This window comes from Rhinopithecus roxellana, chromosome 4 (assembly GCF_007565055.1).
Source record: "Rhinopithecus roxellana isolate Shanxi Qingling chromosome 4, ASM756505v1, whole genome shotgun sequence".
Lineage (NCBI taxonomy): Eukaryota > Metazoa > Chordata > Mammalia > Primates > Cercopithecidae > Rhinopithecus > Rhinopithecus roxellana.
In genome coordinates this window covers 158,395,859-158,412,039 of record NC_044552.1, presented here as the reverse complement: position 1 = coordinate 158,412,039, position 16,181 = coordinate 158,395,859, and the positions used below count along the sequence as shown (strand labels likewise).

General features: G+C 42.9%; 1 protein-coding gene and 1 pseudogene across 1 annotated transcript in view; one reads left to right on the top strand and one right to left on the bottom strand.

Annotated features, from left to right (window-relative positions):
* SLC16A10 (solute carrier family 16 member 10) overlaps positions 1-11,534 on the bottom strand; it is a 141,294-nt gene extending 129,760 nt beyond the window's left edge. Inside the window, exon 1 of the mRNA XM_030929438.1 lies at positions 10,924-11,534. Coding sequence (XP_030785298.1) covers positions 10,924-11,266 — 343 coding nt within the window. The 5' untranslated portion in view covers positions 11,267-11,534. The remainder of the gene's footprint in view (positions 1-10,923) is intronic.
* Positions 7,679-7,791, top strand: LOC115897101 (annotated as a pseudogene).
* Positions 11,535-16,181: the final 4,647 nt, after the last annotated feature.

The window sequence follows — 16,181 nt, the reverse complement described above, 5'->3', positions numbered from 1 at the left end:
TTTATTTTAATTAAAAGTAGAGACGGGGTCTCACCATGTTGCCCAGGCTGTTCTTGAACTCCTGGACTCAAGCGATCCTTCCACCTAGGGTTTTCTTTTTTATTGTGAGATGGAATTTCACTCTTGTTGCCCAGGTTGGAGTGCAACGGCACAATCTTGGCTCACCACAACCTCCACCTCCCGGATTCAAGCAATTCTCCTGCCTCAGCTTCCCAGGTAGCTGAGATTACAGGCATGCACCACCACGCCTGGCTAATTTTGTATTTTTAGTAGAGACAGGGTTTCTCCATGTTGGTCAGGCTGGTCTTGAACTCTGGACCTCAAGTGATCCGACCACCTTGGCTTCCCAAAGTGCTAAGATTACAGGCATGAGCCACCCTGCCCAGCTGCAATTTACTCTTTAGCAAAAACTAGGTACTAGCTGCACTGCAGACCAATGCACCTTTCCCTAGGTACAACGGGCTTTTATCCATTAATTTAATCATTGACCTTTCATTTAGACTTAACTCTCTAAAGCATACCTTTAATTGAATTTAAAACTCCTTATAGTGAGTAATTCTTAAGCGGGGCCACTGGAGGAGGAAAGCAGCACAGCTCCCCACACTCACTAAGAGGCATAGATCAGAAGTTCTAGAGGGGTACATTTACTGATTTTTTAAAAGCACACATTCAATATTATAATTCTGTATTTAAAGAACAAGAAAATAATTCTAATTATATCCATAACATAACTAAAAGTGAAGCTTGACCGGGCATGGTGGCGCATGCCTGTAATCCCAGCACTTTGGGAGGCCGAGGCGGGTGGATCACCTGAGGTTAGGAGTTCGAGATCAGCCTGACCAACATGGCGAAACCCCACCTCTACTAAAAATACAAAAATTTAGCCAGGTGTGGTGGCATGTGCCTGTAGTCCCAGCTACTCTAGAGGCTGGGGCACAAAAATCACTTCAACCCAGGCAGCAGAGCTTACAGTGAGTCGAGATCACGCCACTGCACTACAGCCTGGGCGACAGAGCAAGACTCCGTCTCAAAAAAAAAAAAATAATAAAATAAAATAAAAATTTTTTTTAAATAAAAGTAAAGCTTGACAAAATTTTGGCTGATGGATACACAGTATGACATTATCTTCTGCCACTCACAAGGAAAGGCAAACTACACTTGGATGTGTGCAACAAAATTCTGAAGTACTGTGAGATTTTTATGTTTATCAAGAGGGGACAAAGGGAGTTACAAACACTGTTTTGGGGCCAGGCACTATGGCTCAAGCCTGTATTCCTAACACTTTGGGAGCCTGAGGTTGGAGGATCACTTGAGCTCAGGCGTTCAAAACCAGCTTGGGCAATATAGGGAGAGCCCGCCTCTATAAAAAAATTTTTAAAAATTAGCCAGGTGTTGTGGTATGTGCCTGTAATCCCACCTATTCAGGAGGCTGGGGCAGGAGGATTCCTTGAGCCTAAGAGGTTGAGGTTATGGTGAGCCATGATCACATCACTGACTGCACTCCAGAAAGAAAAGGCTTTCATGTACATTATTTTTTAGAGTAGCCTTGTGGTATGTCATTACCTCCATGTATAGATAAGAAAGTTGCAACTTGCACAGTGTTAGGATTGATATCAGTATTTACTTTCATTAAGTTGAACTTAAGAGCAGATTTTTGGCTGGAAAAAAAATTGTACTCCTGCCCCAGCCTCCTGAATAACTGGGATTACAAGCACATACCACCACCATACCTGGCTAATTTTTAAAAAATTTTTTGTAGAGGTGGGGGTCTCCCTATATTGCCCAAGCTGGTTTCAAATGCCTCAGCACATCACTGAGCAACAGAGCAAGACCCTGTCTCTTAAAAAAAAAAAAAAAGAAAAGAAAAGAAAAGAAAGAAAAAAGAAACACGGCTTTGGTCCACAAAGGAAACATTGCTTTGGTCCATATACAGTATTTCTAATATGTATTTCATACTTATGCCCATGATTAAAAATTAGTGAAATGAAAAAAGACTTCTCCCTTGAGAATAAGGCAAGCCATTTCTTCATTGACTTTTTTTTAGTTCCTATATGCTCTTCCTTGAGGGTAAGGCAAGCCATTTCTTCATTGACTTTTTTTTAGTTCCTATATGCAAGGTGAGGAGTTACTTTTGCTGTTAAAGAAGGCACATTAACAAAGAGGTATGATCACACACATTTGGCATGTACGTTTGAAAGCACGGCTTTCCTCCATTCCTCCAACCACTGATAGGCTACCTCTCTCATGTGGTGGGTCTGCACAGTTCCCAGGTGTGCTGGAGTTTCCTGTTCTGAATCTCTGCCAATTTAAACATCCACAGTCCCTGCGTGGGTGGCACCAGGCAAGGCAGGTGCTCAGAACTGTGGTGAGCTGACTGTTCAAGTTATGTTTAGGGTTTAGCTTGTTTTTGTTAAGGTTTGCTTGTTTAATTTGAATGTAAGACCAGTTTATAGCTAGGTGGTGATAACTCTGGAATTCTTTTCCAAAAATGACATCACAGCATTTCTGATGACTTAAGTAGGAGACACTATTGAGAGAATATTCTAAAGAACATGCAAGTAAATATGTAGTAAATAGTTTCTGGTTGGGGACAGGGGTAGGATTTTACTTTCAGGACAACTTTGACATAAGTACAATCTTTTTCCAGCCAAAAAGCTGTTTTTAAGTTCAACTTAATGAAAGTAAATACTGATATCAATCCTAATACTGTGCAAGTTGCAACTTTCTTATCTATACATGGAGGTAATGACATACCACAAGGCTACTCTAAAAAATAATGTACATGAAGCCGGGCGCGGTGGCCCAAGCCTGTAATCCTAGCACTTTGGGAGGCCGAGACGGGCGGATCACGAGGTCGAGTTCGAGACCATCCTGGCTAACACGCTGAAACCCTGTCTCTACTAAAAAATACAAAAAGCTAGCCGGGCGAGGTGGTGGGCGCCTGTAGTCCCAGCTACTCGGGAGGCTGAGGCAGGAGAATGGCGTAAACCCGGGAGGCGGAGCTTGCAGTGAGCTGAGATCCGGCCACTGCACTCCAGCCCCAGCGACAGAGCGAGACTCCGTCTCAAAAAAATAAAAATAAAAATAATGTACATGAAAGCCTTTTCTTTATGGTAATGGAATGTATTACTCCATTTTCATACTGTTATGAAGAAATATCTGAGGCTGGGTAATTTATAAAGAAAAAGAGGTTTAATGGACTCAGTTCTACATAGCTAGGGAGGCCTCACAATCATGGTGGAAGGCGAAAGAGGAGCAAAGGTATGTCTTACATGGCAACAGGCAACAGAAAGTGTGCAGAGGAACTGCCCTTTATAAACCATCAGCTCTCATGAGACATTAACTATCACAAGAACAGCACGGGAAAACCTGCCCCCATGATTCAATTACCTCCCACCAGGTAATTACCTCCCTCCCATGACAAGTGTGGATTATGGGAGCTATAATTCAAGATGAGATTTGGGTGGGAACACAGCCAAACCATATCAGGGAATATAAAAATTGCCACTTTAACAAATACAGATCATCTTTAAAATGGCTTTCACAGACTGCTTTATTAGAATAGGTTGAAATCAGGTTCTCTGTCTACCACTTCAAACATAATTTGTAACTTATTTGAAATCATTCTCAAAACTCCAAAATGTAGCTACCCCCAATATTCCAAGAGCATCAAATATGTAACAATTGCATAAAATAACTATTTGTGTCCCAGGATTGTGACAAAAGAATAAAATGGCCAACCATTTCATCAGAATCTCACAAGGACCAACCATCGCACTGAAAACAGGAGTACACAAAGGCACAGAGGCAAAAAGCAGCAAGACAAATTTGGGCCAGTGTTAACACCTACAGGTTGGCTAGAACACAAAAACCAATAAGGGAGAGAGGCAGGGGCAAGGCTAGAGTGCCAGGCAAGGGCCAGAACTTGCAGGCCTTCGGAGTAGGGAGTTTGACGTTTTCCTAAAAGTAATGAGTGTCACTGGGCATTTAAACAGAAAAATCATATGGTCCAACCTTTTAGAAAAATCACCCAGATGTACAACTGAGGACAAGCAGTCCTGTTAAGGGGTTATGACTAATTGTGGCCAATAGTAATGAAGGTGGCCAGGCACAGCAGTTCACGCCTGTTAGTCCCAATACTTTGGGAGGCTGAGGCAGGAGGGTCACTTGAGGCCAGGAGTTTAAGACAAGCCTGAGCAAAATAGCAAGATGCCATCTCCACAAAAAAAATGTTTTTAATTAGCCGGGCATGGTGGCACGTGCCTGGCGTTGCAGCTACTCAAGAAGCTGAGATAGGAGGACTGCTTGAGCCTAAAAGTGAGGCTGCAGTGAGCTATGATCACACCACTGCACTCCAGCCTGGGGAACACAGTGAGACCTTATCTCAAAAAATAAAATAAAAAGTAATTGAAGGCATGAATTAAGACACAGCAGTGAAAGAAAAGGGGGACTGATTTAAGAGGCATTAAGAAGGTAAACACAAAAGAACTCTGATTAACAAAACAGGTAAGGAAGGAAGAGAAATAAGAAGTTAAGATACATTCCAGGTTTCTGAGTTAAACAACCAGAGGTATCATGTACTGAGAATTGAGAAGGAGGAATATGGATTCAGAAGAATGCTGACAAATGGGCTGTCATTTTTGGTAGTAAGGAAAGGTTGTATGGAGTGGCTGAAAAATAAGTTCACGTTAGTTTAGTATGATGTACCTGTGTACCCAAATGGAACTGTCCAGAAATAGTAAATAAGGGTCTTGAACACAGAGATGAGATTTGGAAATAACAGCCCCAAGACAGTGGATGGAAGAAGGCAAGAAAGTGAAGCAAATACATAGCCAGGGACTGAGCCTCAAGGAACTGTGACAAAAAGATGTAGCAAATCACATCAAGAGCAGAGTACAATTTATTCTAAAAGACACCTCAAAATCACTCCTGAAAAAATTTGTTATGCTTTTCATTTTGGCTAATTGGGTTCCTTCAGCAGTTAATTTTATTGATAAAATTCCATGAAAAAATACCACAGGAACCTCACATTGTTGTATTTAATTAGAATTCACTATATACGCTATTCAGTCTTGCACTGAATCCAGAAACATTCTGGAAATGAAGTATGAAATGCCCACATCATACTCGCTATTATTCCAAAATCCTAGAACCACTTTTATAAACTTCTCACTTATTTTAGCAGGTAGTTTAGATTGGTTTATTGCCATAAGTGAGTTCTCTTAGCTTTTCTACCTCTCTTCCAGTGTAAATAACAATCAGGTATTTTTCTTGTAGTGAAAGATGTATAGGACTATGAACCAGATTATTTGTTCACTGTAACTAGCTCAACAAAGCACTGTTACTAAAAACTTTTCTAAGATACAGAAATGGCTAGCTATGCAGGCCGCTTTTCCTACCAAACAAAACAAAATCTCTTTAGCATAAAGGCAAAACATAGCAGTTAACTTCTGAACGACAGCCAAAATTTCCTATAATCTAGGTGTCATATACAACTGAACGATGTGGATATCAGTATAACTGCAAATGTGAAAACATGGTGGGGAGGGACCAACTTCTGAGGAAGCACTAACTGACTTGAAGTTTCAGAGGGGCTAGCAAGATACAGGAAGAGATGCCACAAGATTCATTCATCCCTAAATGCTACTGAAAATCCTACTTTGCGATTGTAACCATCTAAAAAGAAATCTGTCTCCATAGAGGGAGTGTAGAGTTGCGTTAAAGATTACAGCCAAAGAGCCTCCCTTTCAGGACCTTTTTGATAATCTACTTTCAAACTACTGAATTGTTAATGTTTTGATTTACACTTTTTTATTTATTTATTTTTTGGAGACAGAGTTTCTCTCTTGATACCCAGGCGGGAGTGAAATGGCACAATCTCAAAACAAAACAAACAAACAAAAAACCCTACACTCTTCATTAGTTCCATCGGTTTTCCATTATCTAGCAGAGTTAAAACAAAGTTGCACTTTCTTTTTTCTTTTTCTTTTTTTTGAGACAGAGTTTCGCTCTTGCTGCCCATGCTGGAGTACAGTGGTGCCATCTCAGCTCACTACAACCTCTGCCTCCCAGGTTCAAGTGATTCTCCTGCCTCAGCCTCCTGAGTAGCTGGGATTACAGGCATCCGCCACCATGCCCAGCTAATTTTTTGTATTTTTAGTAGAAACGGGGTTTCACCATGTTGGCCAGGCTGGTCTCGAACTCCTGACCTCAGGTGATCCAACTGCCTCAGCCTCCCAAAGTGCTGGGATTACAGGTGTGAGCCACTGCGCCCAGCCCAAAATTACACTTTCTAAGGAAAAACAATGTTCCACTTAATTGTATTTCCTTTTATTCTTCCCTAAAGCATTTGATTCCTCTTACCTAGGCAAGAAGCATGCACATGTGAACAGGTAAAAATTCAAGTAAAAAGAGACAACTCATGCCTGTAATCCCAGCACTTTGGGAGTCCGAGGCAGGCGGATTACGAGGTCAGGAGTTTGAGACCAGCCTGACCAATGTGGTGAAACCCCGTCTCTACTAAAAATACAAAAATTAGCCAGGTGCGGTGGCACGCGCCTGTAGTCCCAGCTACTCAGAAGACTGAGGCAGAAGAATTGCTTGAATCCGGGAGGCTGTGGTTGCCGTGAGCCGAGATGGCGCCACTGCACCCCAGCCTGGGTGACAGAGCGAGAGTCCGTCTCAAAAAAAAAAAAAAGAGAGACAACTCAAGTTCAGCTTGCTCCCTCAGACACAGCAGGATGTGAGACACTCCTCTGAGTGCCATGTCATCGGCAGCTTGCTGGGCACCATAATGGGACTGTGACACCGTCAGCATTTTTCAATAGTTCTACTGCCCAACTTGGAGTCAGCTTACTTCCCCTTTCCAAAGTCTTAATTTCACCAAGTGAGATTTATAACCATAGAGAAAGAGGCCTCAAATGCCTTCCCCATCCCCACCACCTGTTGAAATGACCTTAGAATTTCAGCCTTTTATAATAAAATTGAGTCCTGTTATATTGAAAATCCTTCAGGGAAATATTCTATTACTTCTGGTCTGTTATTAATTTGTATCCCACAACAGATCCTAAGCTACTTGGAAACAGCTGACATTTTCTCTCTCAGTCATTATCTCCAGTGCCCAGGACAGAGCCCAAAACAGAGCGTGTTAGATAACGTGGTAAACATTTGTAGAAAGAGAATTAACAGTAAGATGTGTAAACTCACTTACACTTAGTGTGAACGAACTTCTCCAGGCCCTTTCCTGAGAAATTTTGGGTACATTATCCATTGTGTGGGAACAGTTAACAGACCCCTGAAGAGAAGTGAGCCTAAGAAAGGCTCCTCCTCAGTTCTGCCTAGAAACATTGTCCTGCTGTGGATCAATCTAAAAGAGCATGGTTCTCCAAAGGAAACCCCAGACTTTTGCTTGAACAGCATATGGAAGTATCTTGTTCCTCTATGGAAGTCTCTACACTTCAGAAATATAGTTCAAGATATTAATAATTTGTAATTGTTTATTCACCACCAAGTAAGACCAAGAAACAAGGACCCTTCTTTCTAATCCCAGAATGGGTGGTAGAGCACTCAACCAATCACTAACACTTAAATTAATCAACAACATAAAGAACATCGTATTTGCAGAATGTTATCTAGTCAATGCAATATGATGAATGATTAAAACCCAACTCCTGGTGCTTGCTTCAGCAGCACTTTGAACAACAATTTACTAAAATTGGAATGACACAGAGAAGATTAGCGTGACCCCTGCACAAAGATGACATGCAAATTCATGGAGTATTCTGTATTTTAAATAAATAAATAATTAAAATAAAAATCCCAGCTCTTAGAGTCAGATAAGCCTGGGGTTGAATTCTGGCTCCACTTCTTACTTAAACTCTGTAAGCCTGAGTTCCCAAATCCGAAAAGAAAGATATTAACAAAGTCTATCAGAGAAGTGTAGTAAGGTTTAAATAGGAACGCATTTAAAGTGCTTAGCCACAGGAAAGTACTGAAGAAATGTGCACCATCATTTAGAGACCTAGATTCCATCCCACCACCACCTCCCTGTATATCCTTAGGCTAATCACTTGCTATAAAGAAGCTAATGGAAACAAGGAGACAGAACTAGCTGTACTCTAACACCAGCATTATCAATCATGAGTACGGTAATAGGAAATAGACCAAAACTTTGAAAAATAAAAGGCTTAAACAAATTCCAGATATTTTTTGGCATGTATTTGAAGCTTGCATATGCTTGAACGCAGATGACTCAGCATTCGAATATCAAAGTGAAAAGGCGTGAACAATCAAACTTCAAAGCAGATATTCTCAAATAGTGCCTGTGGTAGATGAGGGACTTTATGAAACACCTTTGTGTGTGTCTGTGCACTGAGGGAAAGAGAAAGGGGCAGGGGACAGGGGAAGAGAGAGAGATCTCAACAATAACTGGCTTAAAGACTATCTTGTAATCATGTTTTCAGCACTAAGTTTAAATCTGTTTTCTTCCTCAGCCCTTAACATCTATCAGTCACATACGTATTACCTAGCACCCAAGTAATGGCCATTGTTCAATCTAGATGCTGTGTTATACAGGACCATTACAAGTGCAGAGGGCCGTTCTGTAGGAATCAGACAAAGGGCATCCAGAGCCCAGGCTGGTTTTCAGTCCCCACTTAGTTTGGCACCCTTGTGCAATGGCACAACCAGATATAGATATACAGCAGTCAGGCAGAGAAGCACAAAGACCTTCACACATTTAACTAGCATACCTGTACAACTGATTGTATGATATATACCCACACATACACAAACAAGACTGTAAGAGTTGTCAAAGACTGAACTGAATAAAAAGAAGAAAGATGTTCATCAAAATGGAAAACACAAAGTTTCACAGAGTGCAAAAGAAAAACCAGGTTCCTTCCCTCACTTTCAGCTACCCAGTATTGGGATATTGTAGCCAATTGGAACTTTGGGGACAAGTAGTAGGTAGAGACTTTGACACTGCAAAATTCTGATCCCTGGCAAAGCTATGGTCTCTCTCTGGCAATTGCTCACCCTCTCTCTCAAAAAAACAAAACAAAACAAACAAACAAACAAACAAAAAACACCCACAGACACCAAAGGATCTACTTAACTGAATTTGCAAAAATGATGATAAACAAAAGACTGCTGTTGTCTTGACGGCATTAAAAATCTGTAATCCCAGGCAGGAATATGGTAAATGTTGGAACTAGTCTTTAAATGTTAACTCTGTCAATTCTGCCTTCTTTTGGGGCTTTTCTCTCTGACACCCAACACTCACATAGAAAAGACACCAAACTACTTCTGTTTACTATTATATACGCATATCTCCCCTGCTAAACTTTACAATGATTACCTTCCTTAAATGGTTAAGTACATGTTACTATATTTTTAACACTTTTTGTACCTAGCCCATTGACCTGCATACCACAGCAGTTTCAATAGCTATTTAAAGAACAGAAATTCCAGGTTAAATATGATACCGTATTCACATGCATAAAGAGACAGTGTACAGGAATATTCATTGCAGCATTGTTTAGAATGAGTTTGGAAACAATCTAAATGCCTATCAAAGGGAGAATGCATACAGTATAATACAGTCAAACAATGCAAACCATGTAAGTTAAAATGGAAAGAATTTGAGTTATCAGTTCACACTGAGGTATTATGTAGATAAGTCACAAACATGATGCAGAATGGAAGAAAAGTAAGTTGCAGAATGATACAAATAGTATAATAGTGTTTATATATGGTTTTAAAACTCTCAACATAACCCAGCATTACCTTTGTCTTAGAATTTATTACAGTCTTGCCCATTCCTTATACGCATACTTAAAGACCTAAGGAATATTCGCTCTAAAAATAATAGAAAATCAAGGTTAAAAAAAAAAAAAAAAAGACTATTAATCATATAAAGTTGTCCCAAATGACGGGGAGGGAGGTTGATTCAGTAATGGAAATCACTCAGCCCTTGAAGTCAGTTGATATGTGTTTTATTGCCATTCTACTACCCACCAAGACACTTTCACCGAGCTACAGTTTTCTCATCTAAATGGGATTGACCGCGCTCACCTTGCAGGATAAAGTGAAATAATTTATGTTAAAGTGTCATGCAGAAGGTCTTAGACTTGTTTTTTGCCTAACCAGCCAAAAAGTCATAATAATGCTCTACAGGGAGAAAATGCTGAATCTGCACCATTTGTATCTAATTTACTATATGGTTAAAAAAAAAGTCAAAAAACACAACAGGAAGAGGGAAGAAGCAACACCTCACCTTCCTCATCCCAGTCCCTAATCCGGCTGCCTCCCGTGTTTTCTACATTTAGCCCAGAGGGCAAAAAAAAGGGTGGGGGGGGCGGGAAGGCACGGAACCCTGACTCTTGCAGGGCCCCCCTTCGGAACTCCAGTGACCTTCGTACAAATCTCTTTCATTCCTCCAAACTCCACCCCCCGCCCCGCCAACATACGCACACCCCTCTGCGGCCCAGGGAGGCAGATGAAGAACTACACAACTGGCCTAGTCACGAAAGAGACCACAAAAATGACAGGGCGATGTGTGGGGTTGAAGGTTCTGGGGTTCTGTTTGTTTTCAAACATTAAAAGGAAGGGCTCCTGTGGACTGTTAGTGTCTACTCTGCCGAGGGGAAAGGAGGACGATCTCGGCAAGTAAGTTCTGCAACCTGCTTGCAAACACACAGCTCTGCAGCTGGATTCCACATAAAGACAGGCACCCCGAGGCCCCAGAAGCGGCAGGCTCTGTCTGCAACTCGACAGACCCCCCCCCCCCCCCCCCGCTGGCACCCTCTGGCACGAGGACCCACCGACATGCACACTCGGAGGCAGACACAGCCCACACGCGGGGTGCGCTCGGGGGCCCCATGCGGGTCCCCCAGGCTGGCCTCGGCGGGCGCCGCGCCTCACCTGTCTTAAAGACCATCTTGTCATCGTCTTTGGAGCCGAAGGTTTTCAGCATGGACACGAAGAGCACCCCGCAAGCGTTCTGGATGCCGAACACCGACCCGTTGCACCACATGGCCGCCAGCATCACCAGCCAGCCCCAGCCGCCCTCGGGGGGCTCAGGAGGCTCATGGGGCTCCGCGTCCGCCGGCCCCGCCAGCTCCACCTCCACCTTCTCGACAGCAGCCTCGGGGCTGTCCGAGGGTCCCGGGCCGGGCGGCGGAGCGATCCCCGTGGGCGCTGGGCCGAGCGGCTGTGCCTCGCTCGTGCCCCGCGCGGAGTCCGGCTCCTCCTGGGAGAGCACCATGGCCCGAGGCGGCCCCCTCAGGCGCTGGAGGAGCGCGAGGGACGCGAGTTACCAGCGGGCTCCCGGAGGAGCTGCGGGACTCCTGGCGGGCTAACGAGGCCGAAACGAGGGCGGCGGAGCCCCTGGCGGGCGGGCGGGCGGGCAGCGCGCAGGCGGCCGCAAGGACAGCTGGCGCGCGCGAACGCCTGGAGGATCCGCACCGAAGCCTGTAGGTCACAGCCCCGCACCCCCGACTGAGCCCACGGCCAGTCGCCGGTTCTTAAAAGCACCCCCCAACCCCACCGGTTGGGGGCGTGGCCGGGAGCGGGACGTGCCCCCACAGCCTCCCGATGATTGGGCCTCGGAGAGCGGAGGCGGGGCGCCCCGCGGCGCGCGGCCCCAGGTGCCTGCTGCAGACGCCGTCTGCGCGCGCGTCTGCGACGGGGCCTCCTCCTGCTCAGAGAGGGGCACAGATGTGTGGGTCACCCCGCCTCAAAGCATGAGCAGAAGGGCCGCGTCTCTTAGGTGCGGGCTCGGTGGGCCTTCAGGAGAGCAATACTCTATCTTTAGCCTCAACTTACCGACACAGCGTCACAGTCACAGTAACATTGTCTCGATTGTGTTTGTGTTATGTTTTGGCATTCACCTCTCAGTACTAATTATAATATGTAAGATTCTTTATGCCACCTGGCTTCTTAAAGAAGTCGTCTGAAGGATCAGAGGCCTTATTTTATTACTTCAGTTCCATTCTCTTGCATTCGTATACAATTTCCTTATGAATATTTGGCACACCGAAGATGCTTATTTTCAGTCTTCACTGCACTGCAATTCCAAAGTCTTCAACCAACTAATATTTTTAACAGAAAGCTAGAAAGCATTACTTTTCAACTACATCACAGTCGTTTTCACTTTAAACAAAAACTAAAACCTGTATTCAACTCTTCTGTCTCCCTGAAGCGTGGAGTGCCATCCTATGTGAAAGGAAGGAAGAGTAACCTGCTATGCAATATTGAGGATGCTTCTTAATTTCTGTTATTCGGATTCTTCGCTTCAATCAAAGTCAGAATATGTTAGTTACTTGATGTGCCCACCACTGTGGTAGAGTACACGGATGAGTGCGATCGATCACGTTTCTGCCTCTATCGGTTCATAAACTGGTAGGAAAAAGAGTCCTGCGAGAGACTAGGAGGCTCAGATGATGTGTTATAATACGTGTACAAAAGAGAGAGGTGAGATAGTCCCTTAAAATTCTCTCCAAAACACTGTAGAAGAGCCTCTACAGCAAGCAGCCTTTGGCCGAAGCCCTGATTCAAACATACGACTTCAGTAGGTCAAGACAGAAAAAAGAGCATTCCAGGTAGAGAAGATAGCATAAACTAAGGAAAGCAAGGCGTGCTTGGTTGTGGAATGGGGAACACAGCTCAAGTGTAATCTGCCTTAGAAATGAGGGCAAAATAGTAAACTAAGGATTAGGCACATAAGTGCACAAAAATGAATGTATGAAGATGTTACCCCAGTATTGTTGGAAATAAGGAAAAATTGGAAGTATAATGTACCTTTATTTAATCAGTAGAGGACTGATTAAATACTTACTTTATAACCTCTAAAAGTTCTGAAAGTCATCTGTATTTATTGAGTTTGAAAGTTGTCCACAACATATTATTGGGCAAAGAAAGCACATTGATTATATATTTGCATGCACACAAACACACACATATGTAAGAATTATCCATGAGTCAATACTGATGTAAGTAAATGATTAAATAAATAATGAAGAGAGAATAGACAAATCTCTCCTGCAGGAAATATAAATACTTTATGAACATACTCCTCCCTCATGGAGGTGAAGTACAATGGTTTACTCTTTAAGTGTGGGTATGCATAGTAACTTTCTTCCAAAGAGTATAGGATGGAAAGAGGGGGTGGGGGGAAGAAGTAACTTTAGGGTGCAAAAATGGCATACAGTACCTCAACCAGATGCTAATGTATCCCCGATATGATGTGATGAAAATGGTACTTTACCTCTGTGGTCTTCCTGCCAAAACCCATAACCCCTGGCTAACCATCAGAAAAACATTAGACAAATCCCAATCAAGGGCAGTCTACAAAATACCCATTAAGTACTTTTCATTATTGTAAAGGTCATCAAAAACAAGGAAAGTCTGAGAAACTGTCACAGTCAAAAAGAGTCTAAGAGGGCTGGGCGCCATGACTCATGCCTGTAATACCAGCACTTTGGGAGGCTGAGGCGGGCAGATCACTTGAGGTCAGGAGTTTGAAAATAGCCTGGCCAATATGGCAAAACCACATCTCTACCAAAAATACAAAAATTAGCCAGGCATAGTTGCGTGGGTCTGTAATTCCAACTACTCAGGTGGCTGAGGCAGGAGAATCGCTTGAACCCAGAAGGCAGAGGTTGCAGTGAGCTGAGATCATGCCACTGTACCCCAGCCTGGGTGACAGTGAGACTCCAACTCCAAAAAAAAAAAAAACCTAACAGACATGATAACTAAATGTAATGTGATATCCTGGATGGATGCTGGAACTGAAAAAGGACATTAGATTAAAACTAAGGAAATATGAACAAAGTGTGGGCTTTAGTCAAGAATAATGTATCAACATTGGGTCATTAATTGTAACAAATGAGGCAAGGTTTTTGGTGGCTCGAGCCTGTAATCCCAGCACTTTGGGAGGCTCAGGTGGGAGTATTACTTAAGGCCAGGAGTTAGAGACCAGCCTGAGCAACATTGCTGAGACCAGCAACCAAGCTGGTGTCAAATTCCTGGCCTCAAGTAACATAAGATTCCATCTCTTTAAAAAAAAGAGTGTTTACTTCTAACCAATAGGCTATTGAATGGAGCAGAGTTTTAGGTGTCCAGGAAAACTACCTTCTGTTTCTATGTCCACACTAATCAATAACTCACATTGTATTATTGGATTGACCTCATCTTCTCCATCTGAAAATATGAACCTGTTTACTTATAACTACATCATAGCGATAGTTTTTTTTTTTTTTTTTTTCCCTGAGACGGAGTCTCACTCTGTCACCAGGCTGGAGTACAGTGGCCCAATCTCAGCTCACTGCAACTTCCACCTCCCAGGTTCAAGCAATTCTCCTGCCTCAGGCTCCCGAGTAGCTGGGACTACAGGTGTGCACCACCATGCCCATCTAATTTTTGTATTTTTAGTAGAGACGGGGTTTCACCATGTTGGCCAGGATGATCTGTATCTCTTGACCTTGTGATCCACCCACCTCGGCCTCCCAAAGTGCTGGGATTACAGGCATGAGCCACCACACTCAGCTGAGTCATGGTATGTTTTTAATGAGTTCCTATTTATTAAGTGCTTTGAGATCAGACAAAAAGATTTATAACATTTAAAAAGGTATAATTGCTCATTAAATCTAAATGCCAACAGTACTTTATGTAGGCCTTTTCATCTCTAGTTTTTGTTAAACTTATTTATTAAATAAAATAATCCACTTGATTCCTTATTCTATTTCAAAAGACCAACCTTTCCTATTTGGGACAGTCTCATTTGTTTATTTTTATTTTATCTTATTTTATTTTATTTTTGAGACGGAGTCTCGCTCTGTCACCCAGGCTGAAGTGCAGTGGCCCAATTTCAGCTCACTGCATTGAATGGAGCCTACAGTGCTGAGATTACAGGCTTGAGCCACCACACAGGGCCCAAAAATGCACTTAAAAATGAAAATGAACTAACTCTCTCATCTCCACTTTTTTACCTCTCTTTCAGAAGACCCCTCAACCTGATTCTCCTTTGGTGTTACCCCTAATCCTCCCAAATCCAAGCTAAAACCTGGGTCCCCTTCCTGATATACCTCTCCCCTGATTCCCTCAAATACAATCCTGTCAACTCTAGCTCCAGAAGGTCTTTTGACTGGTTCCCTACTCTCCATTTTTGCTGCTGGTTCCTTAATGATTCCTTATCATTTCTCAAGGACCATCATAATGACTTACTAATTAGTTCTGCTGCCAACAAATTCTGCCTGCACCAATTCATCCTCTACCCTATACCTGCCCAAACTCTGTTCTGCAGGCTTAAGGCCTGCTCCTCATTTCAGGAACAAGTATAAACACCTCTATTCCTCCCTGCAGACCCTGCTTCTGAAATGATCTTCTCTCCCCTTTTCTGAGTGGTGAAATCTCACTCAATCTTCAAGGCTCAACTCTAAAATGGAATTCACTTCTCTGAAGCCTTTATTGATCCTTCCTCTAGGCTGCCATATTTTATTTATAGCAGGTTTTATGGTCAATAGACTCTTCAATTCCCATCTCTTCAATCTCCTTGGCTAGTGTAGGAACTTTCAGACAGGTCAGATAGTCTTTCACAGATCTTTGAACCACAGGACCAAGTAGTGTAAGTGCACAACAAATATTTGTTGAACCAAATTGAATAGAATTCAAAAATAAAGAACCACAAAGTGCGAAATTGAGAAGATCCTATATCTTCAGAAGAAAACTTTTAAATATGTTTAAATCATGTGTTTCTTTTTTTAGTTATAGAAGTAATACAGAGCTGGGCAAGGTGGCTCACGTCTGTAATCCCAGCACTTTGGGAGGCTGAGGTAGGCAGATTATTTGAGGTCAGGAGTTTGAGACCAGCCTGGCCAACATGGTGAAACCCCATCTCTACTAAAAATACAAAAAAATTAGCCAGGCATGGTGGCTTATGCTTGTAATCCCAGCTACTTGGGAGGCTGAGTCAGGGGAATCCTTGAACCCAGGAGGCAGAGGTCACAGTGAGCCAAGATTGTGCCTTTGCACTCCAGCCTGGGCAACAAGCACGAAACTCAGTCTGGAAAAAAAAAAAAAAAAAAAAAAAAAAAAAACAAAAAAAAAAAAACAACAAAAAAAAAAACACCGGGTTCAGTGGCTCATGGGTTTAATCCTAACACTTTGACAGGCCGGGTAGG